This window comes from Amblyomma americanum, chromosome 10 (assembly GCF_052857255.1).
Source record: "Amblyomma americanum isolate KBUSLIRL-KWMA chromosome 10, ASM5285725v1, whole genome shotgun sequence".
In the NCBI taxonomy this organism is placed as follows: Eukaryota; Metazoa; Arthropoda; class Arachnida; order Ixodida; family Ixodidae; genus Amblyomma; species Amblyomma americanum.
In genome coordinates this window covers 80,825,282-80,836,461 of record NC_135506.1, presented here as the reverse complement: position 1 = coordinate 80,836,461, position 11,180 = coordinate 80,825,282, and the positions used below count along the sequence as shown (strand labels likewise).

General features: G+C 42.5%; 1 protein-coding gene across 1 annotated transcript; it reads right to left on the bottom strand.

The window, feature by feature from the left end:
• Positions 1 to 323: 323 nt before the first annotated feature.
• On the bottom strand, positions 324 to 10,710 carry LOC144106271 (uncharacterized). The gene is made up of 5 exons (XM_077639033.1): positions 10,359 to 10,710; positions 3,880 to 4,998; positions 3,424 to 3,484; positions 2,899 to 3,064; positions 324 to 572 (listed from the first exon to the last, which is right to left on the bottom strand). The coding sequence occupies exons 1-5, from the start codon at positions 10,443 to 10,445 to the stop codon at positions 452 to 454; spliced, it is 1,554 nt and encodes a 517-aa protein (XP_077495159.1). The 5' UTR covers positions 10,446 to 10,710; the 3' UTR covers positions 324 to 451.
• Between the last annotated feature and the right edge of the window lie 470 nt (positions 10,711 to 11,180).

The following is an 11,180-nucleotide window of genomic DNA, read 5'->3' as shown; positions in this document are numbered from 1 at the left end:
GCCCTGTTAATTTACACACAATTTTCTTTTTGGGTTGCAGAAAATATATTTGAAATTCCTGCAATGTTCTGTTTACTATTAGTTGTTCTTTTATTACAATTTTTTTCCCCGCACAAAATACGGTTTCTGTGCAAGCACAAGGGCTCATTAAATTACAAATACGATCTTTGCGTCGTTTATACCAATGAAAGTGTGATATTACATAATTCGTTGCTCGAGGGAAGTTGCGTGTAGTAATTTAAGAATATCTAAATGTGAAACGTTTGCACAACACACTGATTTTCATCAGTATAGCATTGCCTGAGAACCAAAAGCCAAGCAGCTTGATATGAATGAACACTTTATTAAATCGAAAGTCACATCAGCATCAGCAGTCTTCTATAGCTCGAAAACTATTTCTGAGCCCAACATAATAAAATGTTATACAACACAAGCAACAGAAACTAAAAATCTAAAAGTCATAGTCTTTCAAAGCCGTTACGAGTGCAGCCACTCTTGGTGACAGGCAGTGCTGCTTCCCGCCATTCTTTTGCACCTTTGTTCCTCTTGCAGGATTAATACCTGCAATAGCCCTGAAAGAAAGAGCCACGAGCTATCACTAACGACCAGGCACAAAAACTTAATTTTTATAGTTGAAAGACAAAAATATATTCGTTCTACACTTGCACAACCACTCTGACAAGGGCGGATGTGTTAAAAAAATCAGGTCTCATATATGATCCGCTACGTAAGAGGGGTAAAAGCTAAGTAAAAAAAAAACACTAATATCTTACCTGTTCCCACCCAGAAATAAAACTCTAGCTTTGTGAGGCGTCACTTTGCTGCTCAAACCTTCTTTTCAAGCTCCTCATAGCGATAAAGTAGCAAGATTCGTTTTATCAACACCCACAGATCAGCATGACTCACAGGCAGTGCTGGGCGGAAAGAGCATACGATGCTTCTACAATGTCATTGTTTACGAGGCATGTGTTGGAGTTTCCGGTCATACAGGTACCATTGGAAACAGAAGTATCTAGGATGCTACTGAAGTCATTTAAGCACCTTGCTTCTCAGTGATCACCTCATTTTACTACCACATATTGAATGACTTGAGATCGACTTTCATCTCCACAAGTGAGGTTTTGATCCAGTGGGTAATGATAAAAGTGTCAGACTCGTTGGTAGCTTATGCACCCTAGGAACTCATAGCCACTACAGTACATGTGGCCCTATGAATGAGGAGGATTGAACGGATAAAACAAGGAGAAACGTGCTTTAATAAAACGTTAGGTCTCTTTTGCCTACCTTGCTACAACGGTTTGCCATGTCAGGACGCACCCCTCTCTCATAAAAAACAGCCTGAAATCCGTACCCCGATTCCATTACCTCAAGTGTGTGTGTGTGTGTGTGTGTGTGTGTGTGTGAGATGCGGCAGAAAAAGAGCGGGAGAGACATTTTTTCCTTCCGATTGATATTTTATATACAGGGTGATTTTTGTCACTTTTGAAGATATGTTTTAAATACTTAGCTACGTCGGTGTGGTCTTCTGAGCTGGACTGTACAGCAAGGCAGACATTAGGTGCCTCAAATGTATCTGTAGTTACATAATTAACTTTGACTGACTTTTCTATTTTTCATCTCAGAAGCAAGGTAGGTTATGTTGCAAAATTGATGGTCGTCAACTTTGAATATGAGCTGTTTTTAAATACTCCTAAATGGCAGTATCATTCCAGACATCGACCAACAAAAATACACATACGAAAGCTCGTTGAGTCAGCTTTCCACCATTGCATATTCATATAAAAATCTCTTCTCGCACTTCTAATGCATGCAGCAAGTACAGGCACAGTTAGTGTATTTTTATGATGTATAAGTTAACTAGATTTCGGCAGAATACGATGCGCAGTTACGGCATTGTATAGATAGGTAAAGTGGGCCAGCCAATTGAACAAGCTTTCCTTTGAAATATATTGCCGAGTAACAAAATTTAAAAATAAGCCTAACCTTCGATGTTGCCAGATAAATTTTGCAATACAACCTTCCCTTTAAAAAGCAGAAATAGTAAAGTTTGTTAGCTAACTTAAGCTGATTAATCGTCTAATTATTCATCCTTATGAGGTACATAATGTCCACTTTGCAGTACAATCCAGCACAATAGAAAGCACCGGCGCATTTCTCACACTTTTTAAAATAGAAGGCTGCAAAGGTTAAAAAAAATTAACGTTTATAATACAGTTGCGTGCTTGTCACTTGCTTTGTTTTTGGTGTTGTGCTTTATTATAACAAAACAAACAAAATACCTGATCTCAGACATTCACCTTTACTAGAATGCATCCTTGTCTGTATGCTCTTGCATTAGCCTTCCAGCAGAACTAATAGACAGCACACAGGCGTGATCCGAAGCTGCTGCTGTACTGTTAACTATAGAGATAAAAGGTTTCTTTATGACGTCTCGCTGTTTGACACATATTTTCGAAAATTAGACTGGATAATGAGGGCATGTTATTACATCAGTCAATGGAAAATCAATTATTAATTTCTTGTACTACAATGTTGCTAAAACTCCCTACCTTAAAGCAAATTTTCTTCGCTGCTGCTCCTATACTACAGCACACTACCAAATATCTTTAGTATTATTGTGTCCAAGTGCTAGTTCAATGCCAAACTGAAGAAATGCCAACTTTCACCTCTATAAGCAAACTTCATTGACAGTATGATATTCTCGATGAACACGCACACTGTTCAAAAAGCTTTTCAGTTGAAGTGCATTTTCTTCACGTACACTCAGTTTAGCAGCGTAGTAACCGCTTTTCTAAATAAGGTTTTGGAAGATTGGCAGACTGCAGTATGCATTTGCACAGGGCGTGCTGTGACGTCAGGCAAGTGTACAGGTGAGTGAACATTGGCTTCAGTTCTTACCTCTGTGTGAATTCCAAGCACAGGCTCGTCTCCTTCTGGTACTGGATGTTAAAAGCAAAATGGGCAAAGAACAGCAGCTTGAAGGCCTCGTCTGGCTTCGATGCATGAAGCACTGGATGGGTGTCCACGCAGATTGTGTATGAATTAGCAGTGAGAAAAGTCCATCCTGGAAAAGAGTTGGAAGGAAGCATTATTATTCGCTTTGTCCTTCTGTTTTTATTATGTCTTTCAGTTCCACGTAAAGTCTCTTTATTCAGAGGGGTGGGTCCATCACCATTAGGTTTAGGAGGATAAGTGAAAAACGAGGAAGGGATAACGACGAAGATTGCATTGACCTATATATGATAGGCACATCGAGCCAGCAATACTCATTAAGCATTTCAATCAGCGGGAAGTATCTTAATAAATTGCATACATTTGTCTAATATAATAAAGATTTGCATTTCGGACAAGGTAGCACCATATAGTGCATTTTTCAGCAATTTTTTTAAGAACTGCCCCTTTAGTCAGTCATCAGTATCTTACCTTTCACGCAGATGAAAGGACAGCTTGGCAGATCCCCCAAGTCATCGTCGCTGGCCATCTCCTTATATGAAAAATCCAATTCACATGTGCATTAGCATTAGGATCAGTCAATGGCATGTAATAAAAGAAAAATGTTGCCTTAAGTCCTCAACACAGACGCCATTTCACTTAAATATGAGTTACCATTGCGTCGCACGCTAAAACACACCGCAGAAAGTCTGCTGGCTTTGAGGATAAATTTTTGTTTATGGGCAAGGTTGACATAAAACTTCCAGATTTTTCTGTTATCTCAGTACAAATGTTAGAGACGTGGGTAAAACAATCACTGCACTACTGTTATAAAAGGCAGTGCTGACTTGGTTATTGAGAGGAATAAATTAATGGGACACTTCACATTGTGCATTAACGTGCGACGACTGCAAGGAAATAATGCAAACTACATTTGTCAGTTTTTACCTCTGTTAGCTTGTAGAACAGCTCTTTGTCTTCTCCGAAGATTGCGAGCAGTAGTAGTGGCATGGCTTCGTATTCAACTGCCATTGACTTCCTGTTAGTTTTGGCAGCTTCTATTTCTTGGAGACAAGACTTCACACATTCTTTTTTTACTTGGCTGTGTGCGTAATGAAAAACTTGCCGTCCAACAGTCTTTAGTCGGTCATCGAAAGTCTTTGCAACATTTGAGCCTAGCAAGATGTTTACGTGGTTGGTCAGGTGCTTTGCCTGAAACAGAAATGGCCAGCTTCGCTCAATGTCTCGAATATTTTTGGATGCATTGATAAGCTGACGTTGTGATGCATAAGTCTCTGACATGAGCTGTGCAACCATGGTCTCATCTGGAAACGCAAGCCTGAACTGCGACAGCAAGTCATCTTTTTTCTTCTCCTGTGAGTCAGCAGTCTCGTCAGATGGAAGCTTTGGTTGCCATGCCACACACCCATATGAGTCTCTCTGAATCTTCACTCGTTTGACACTCAAGTCCAGTTCATCGTCCGGTTCGAACTGATGTGGCTGCTCAGAGCTTGGCCTTCGTTTGTTGTTAACACAGTTTTCAAGTTTCCACAAGAGTGTCTCAATACCCGAGCCAATTACTGCCCCATTTAGGGTGTCCTCGAATGTCTTCGGGTAATGGCTCACAATTTCTGCTGCGATGGCCCTCAAGATCTTGCGACCTGGCTTCCTGTTTATGGCAAGAATATTGTCACTCACAAGTCGTACCATTTCATTCAAGTCGCTCTTTACTGGACGCTTCCCTTCTTGACAAGCCTTCATAAGCTGTGGTGGGAAAACCTCCCAAGGTGTAGAAAAGCTTGCACACTGTGTGCTTGTAGGCGATTGAATGTCGTTGGGAGAAAGTGACACTGGTGGGTTGGGCGTAGCCGCTGAGTGAAACCTTTCAAGAAGAATCCTTCTGCTGATGGGCTTTAAAAATTGCAAATCCTCTTCAACCACATACTTCAGATGTTCCAGGGACTCTACACCACATTGCTGCAGCTTCTGGACTGTCAGCTCTACAATCTCCTTGTCCAGGGCTGGCAGCCAGTTGATAATTAGTTGTTCCAACTCCATTGCAGCTATCTGAAACACAGTTCAAACTCCATCAAGTAATCCATGCTTCAAAACAAAAACAGGATAACTGCAGCGGGCAAGGTTGTACTGGATTAATGGTGTGTTGTCAAGCAAGCTGTCGAGCTCAATGCACTTGATTGGACCGTCATTACTTAAGATGTTAAAATACTGCATTCCTGGTTCATACGATGTACGAACAGTTTTTACAAGAAAAAAATGCCGGGCATCTTTTGACAGGATCAACTGTATTTCCCCAAACTTTAGTTCGCCGTTCTGCCGTGACATTACAACTAGCATTTTGCACTCATACAACAGACCCCGAATAGTTGCTTGCTGTGTTGAGAAAATTTCCCCTTCATCAGAAACAACTTCCCGAACTTTGTTCTGAATTTCAGGACTGCAAAGGCTGATCATGAAAGTAGATGCATTGTCGAGAACGTCAGTATTGCTTCCTGTGTTCTTGTAAGCTTGGAAAAGCTGATGCCGCTGAGATAAAGTCAACGTCAAATTCTTGAAATTTTGACAATTTCTAGCACATTTCTTGAAGTAGCTGTGTTTGCTCTCGCATCGCATTGTCCACAATCTGATCAGGGGACCAAACTGCATAATAAGCATTGGATAGTGAAGAAGGTAATGGTGTTTTGGCCTCAATGGAATATTTGGGAACAGAGCTGCTCTGCTTGTCATGTAATCTTCGATGATATCTTGGAGCCTCATAGCCATTGCACTTGTAACTGCTGGCGCAGTAACTAAAAGAACAATTTCTGACAGCAACAGAACCTGCTTCCAGACCTCATTCTCTGTAGACTGAACGGAACCGACTAGGAAGAGGGGAAGAAAACGAACCATATTCCAGTTCTGAATAGCATGGCCTCCAAGTGATTTCTTTGCAGGAACCTCACATGGTCTGTCATTGAGGTCGCTGTGCTTAAAAGCAAAACCACCTATACGGTTATTGAGATCCTCTAGAGAAATCCACTCACAAACTGTGACAAAATATTGTATATACAAAGAAAGGTCGAATGACACTATGCCTTCAAAAAGATCGTGTGCCAAACAAGGGGGAAGCCCTGGTGCACAAACGTCGAAATACTTCAGATCGTTGAACAAAGACCTAAACTTTACTCCCTTTTCTGCACTTAAGGAACTATCGGCTGCTAAGGTTAGGACAGCACTGTTGTAATTGTCTGGTGTTCTCAGCTCGAATACACCTGACAATGCAAGTGGAGAAAAGAGGTCTCTTTTTTCCGCCAAACAAAACCTGCAGATGTGTGTTGCATTGCTAAAGTTTTCAACAAAGCCACCAATTCCATGGCTTCCAAGATTGTCACCGAGGATTGCGCACACTGTGCCAATCAGACGTGTGCCCTTTGTAGTGACGACTGTGCCTGCTTCGAGCTTTTTCAGATCATCAATCAGGGGTGCAAATATTTTGTCTTGACCAAAGTATTTAAAGTAAGTCTCACTGCAAAGCAAGCAGAGCTTGATGGAGTCAGTTGAGCATCTCTTCCATGAATAAAGATTGCCAAGAATTAAATAAACTGCAAGCAGCTTGTGCTTCTTCTTCGCAGAACCGAGTGGGTTTACGACTTCGAAAGCATCCTGGAAAAGAATTAGCTTTAACGCTTTTGGATGATCCTTGTAAAGTAAAATAGACTTGAAAACACTGCCATCAGTGAAGTCTTTCATTACTCTGTTGGTGTTTGGTAAGAGTTCATCACACTGCTTAACCACAGCTTCATTTTCTAGCATGGCCTCCAGTGTTTTTAATACTGGCACGTAATAGAATGTTGCATCCCTATTTCTTTTGTTTCTTCCCAGTAGTATTGTAACAGGCTCCACAAAGAGAAAGCGTTTCTTGAAATGTAAATTACGGGTGTGCTTACTGCGGAACACACCACCCGGATCTCTGTGCACAGCTAAGACAAGATCTGCTTCAAAAGCTTCGTCGATTATCTTGTCAACTTCTTCACTGCACACAACATGTTTGAGCCTAGCTTTAAGAATGGAAGTCATCATCGAAACATTAGCGGTCTGAATGTCATATATAGCCTCTGCTATCAGCTGCACAGTGGATGAAGGAACATGACGCTCTGACAGCAATCTCAGGTATAGATGAGCGAAAGCATCAGTAACTTCGTCACTGCATGTTTCCTGGCAGTCTCTGAGGGAACCTTCATGAGTACTTGCAATTGGAGCTTCTTCAAGCTCGTTGTCCCAGGAGTTCTCAGCAGACTGAATATTTCCTGTGACAGCTTCTGAAGCAATTGCACTGACCATAGTTTGAACCTGCGATTGTGGAGCTGAGTTTGTGGCCTTTACGTGGTAGCGTGAAAGGTGGGAGGAGAAAGAAGCCTTGTTCTTGTACACTTTGCTGCAGTTCTGAAATGGGCACTTCACCTCTGTCCCTTCGGTAATGTGACATTTCAAGTGTGCCACAAGAGATTTATAATCTTTGCAGAGCTGAATGCAGGCATCCACAGAGCACACAAAGTCACATCTGTGAACAGTTATAGCACTGCGGCTTTCGCCTTCTGCACGTCGTGCTTGTCTGTGTTCACGGCATATGTGGCTGTACACGCTGCCGACTTTACGGAACGTCTTGCAACAACTTCGAAAAGGGCACTTGACGCGGAACTGGTTCACATTTTTGTGCAAAGCGATGTGCTTGTAGAAGGAAGAGAGGGACGAAGTAATGTTGCTGCATATGCTGCAGGAGTACATCGCTGAAAAAACCAGAATGGAAATAATTAAATTTTTATCCACATAACTTTAAGATTGTTGGCTATACAAGGATAGAAACTGGGAGAGTATGGGAGTATGGGAGATGTGCACTTAACCTGCGCCACTAGTTCTTGCCGCCACAGCAGGAAGTAAGCCACCTTTCTTATTTTTCGGCTTTAACGCGTCGCCTTAATTGTACATTTTTTGTCGATCGTGATGCTCATCCTTCCTGCGCTACCACGATTGTACATACGTTAGATAAAAATTGCCTTGAGCTCAGTATGATCAATCATTAATTGGGAGACGCCTCGCATGCTGACTTTCACTAAGTATAGCAGCACCGTAGATACTAATTTGTACTGTGAACAGCATGCATTTGAATACATAAGCTTGAACACACCTGTACTGAACATGGTAGAAGTCGTTTTCTTTTTTTATACTGAAACCCAAACAGTGCCTTACATAGGAGCTGCTATTTAGGCTTGTTCTCTGATATATGCATCTGTCACGCAAAGTAAATGGATGATCAGTGTTAGCTAGTCCACGTTGTACTTCTATCGTCGCATTTGCTTTGAATACCGCGGCCATGCACTAGTGCGTGATGATTGCGGTTTTATTTTGGCTTAGTTACAGGCTCTCTTGACTGAGCTGCAGCGTGATTGCGGATGCCTTAAGTTAGTATCTACTACTTTACAAAGGCCGGGAGCCTTCCGCTCAGGTTGTGAATGCATTTCTGCCAGTTTTTTAGCGCGAAAGCACTAATCCGGAGGTTCCTACCCCAAGAAAATTCTGCTCTTGCTTACTTGTGAAGCAGCTGCATAGCAGCAGCTGCATAGGAACACTATAACAGTTAGCCAAGCATAGTGATGACACTGTGCCTATACATGATAGCCATAACCAGGGTCAACCATGACCCGAACATGAGTTAACTTGGAATTTGGTGCCCGGGCCACCGCCAGATTTCAGCATGGTTCACCCAAAAATTGACCTCAGCCAAACTGGACCAAAACTGATTATAAGTAATCAGTTTTATTCAATACAAGTATATTTAGTCCTCTGCAATGTCCAGTTCAAGTACTGTTAATTTGATTACATTCGGAGAATTTTGGTTATTTAAGTCACTAATTACTCTTCATTAATTAGCGGTCACTAGTCAGGTACTACTAATTGTTAAATTATTGTCAAGCTCAAGTACTGTTTATTTGGTTGATTTTCTGGTAATTTAATTCCCTAATTGCTTTTGACTAATGAAGGGTCACTTATCAGAGGTCACCATTTCTCCTTTACTACCTCCAGGTCAAATACCGTTCGTCTGATTACATTCGGAGCATTTATAGCCATTTTATTCACTAATTGTTTATCGCTAATTAAGGGTCGGTAATTAAGTGTCAGTATTTAGTCCTTTACTACCTCGAGTTCAGGTAGTGTTCATTTCATTGTAATTTAAGCATGCTGTCAAGCATCTACGCCGTTTGCAATTCTGCTCCAGCCTCCGAAGAGAACTGACACGTGCGGGTGACCGACGACCCGTTCCCCGCATAACATGCATCTCACCGTCCAGAACTGTCCGTAATACGTGATATAGTCCAATATGGTAGTCTCATTAGCCGACAAACAGATCAAACAGCATATTCAACATTAAAATTTTCACAGCCATAGCAAAAGCCGTGTGGAATCTATTTGACGCTTATGCCGATACAGCGGCGGCGACCAGGCCGCCGAGCCTACTGAGGCGAAGACATGCTCCACCGCAATACACGGGGGAGCGCAGGCCGCGTAGCAACCGCAAAGCTGGAAACGAACGATCCACCTCCGGGTCGACGTTGCTTGTCGACAGCTAGGCAAGGGCCAAGACCGCAGCTTTGTTTACTCGAGAAAGTTCGCGTACGCATGCAGAGTCTGAACACTCGTGAGTTCAAAGATACCGTGAGCCGAACGGCCTCCGCTCAGCCGTAGCTCCGCGTGAGCAAGATGCGATGCCGCTGCATTCGAAACAACAAGCTGACGCAGGGCTGGAATCTCGCGAGACTGGTTCGGCTCGCGCGAGTGGCCGATGCGCCGGCCGAATGACGACAGTCGGCGCGGCGGCCAATGCCGCGAGCTGAAGCTCAAGCGAGAACCCGAGCCCAGGCAGACCTCAAATTTAACGCACACACCACGTTAAAACACGCTGCAAAGATTTCAGATAGCCTTTAGAGGCAATCGTGAATGCGATGAAAATTAAGGGCTGCGTGGTTGCGGTAGCGAGGCCGCGGCACGATTTAGAAGCTAGCACAATGAAATATGGAATAGACACACGACGCTTGCCGCTACGGCGGCGTCCGCGGCGGCAAGTGATTCGCGCGTGAGCGCTCGTCCTGTTCGTTTTAACTTTTAACTGCGTGTCAAAGCTGCACCTTCACCATGAACAGTTTACGGAGCGTAGGCAGCTTGAAACCGCAAGGCGGAGGATGAAAGTTACGCAGGGCTAGGGCTTTCCCGCTATTTAGTGAGATGCGAGCTATGTGCCCATGCCTTAATATTTCGCTACAGTAATCCACCTCCATCGCACGCAACATCTACAATATAGTTTAGAGATTTCCACCGGTGACACAAAGCAAATCACACTGTCTGTATCAAGTGGCAGAGATTGTTTGTTCACTCACCTTTCCAAATGAAACGAATAAATCGATGCACGAAGACACCAAACCCCTCTTCATGCGGAAGTCATCTTGCGAAGTGCAGCTCCGCATCAAAAGCAATCACATAGTACTAGTTGTGCGAAAAATTTGGTTTACTACACTCTAGGCTTTAAAAAATAAACGGATGTTTTTAAGGTGTTCAGGTGCATTATTCGTAGCTTACTTCTTAATAGAGACGCACGTGACTAGACCACGGCGGTCAAAAACAGAAAATGTCTGTTTTTTTGCTTGATCACCTTTCTGTTTTTTCCAGTAACAGATTTTTTCCGTGCGGCAACAGTAAATTTCTGCAAAAACGCCTGTAATTTTACACACTTTTTTTACAGTGTACGTCGTTCCCTGTGATCGCGCCTTCCCCTGTGTTTTCCGATTTGGTATTTCTTCCTTTTCTGCACATCGTAATGTTTCAAAATGTCGTTTTTGTGCATTTTGTTTTGCTGCGTAATATGCATTGAGGGCTGTAGCTCTTGCAGACGTCCTTACTTATTTGCTGGCAATTTTTTTTTCTTTCGAATATTACCTTTATTGATGAAAAGCATCGGAAATAGTTGCGAGCCACAGTTCAACACGATTTTGTTTCTTTTAGCTTTTTGTGTGAAATTTCCACATCAACAAAACGTTGCAGGATTATTTGACGACCAGCGAATAAATCTACTGACAAATGGTGTTAGACGCATGTTAACCTAGCTTGTTTGCCACATGTCCTATATGAGACATGTGAGAGTGCGAATTTGAGAGAGTGCGAATTTGCTTGCATAATATTTAATTTACTGTTTTTGTTATTTC

Bases quoted from the DNA above. Each gene is read 5' to 3' on its own strand.
- LOC144106271 (XM_077639033.1), bottom strand. From the start codon at position 10,445: ATGCGGAGCTGCACTTCGCAAGATGACTTCCGCATGAAGAGGGGTTTG. The intron at 4,999-10,358 runs GTGAGTGAACAA...ACTGTGTTTCAG, and splicing joins TATTCGTTTCATTTGGAAAG to ATAGCTGCAATGGAGTTGGA. The intron at 3,065-3,423 runs GTAAGATACTGA...ACTCTTTTCCAG, and splicing joins TCCTTTCATCTGCGTGAAAG to GATGGACTTTTCTCACTGCT.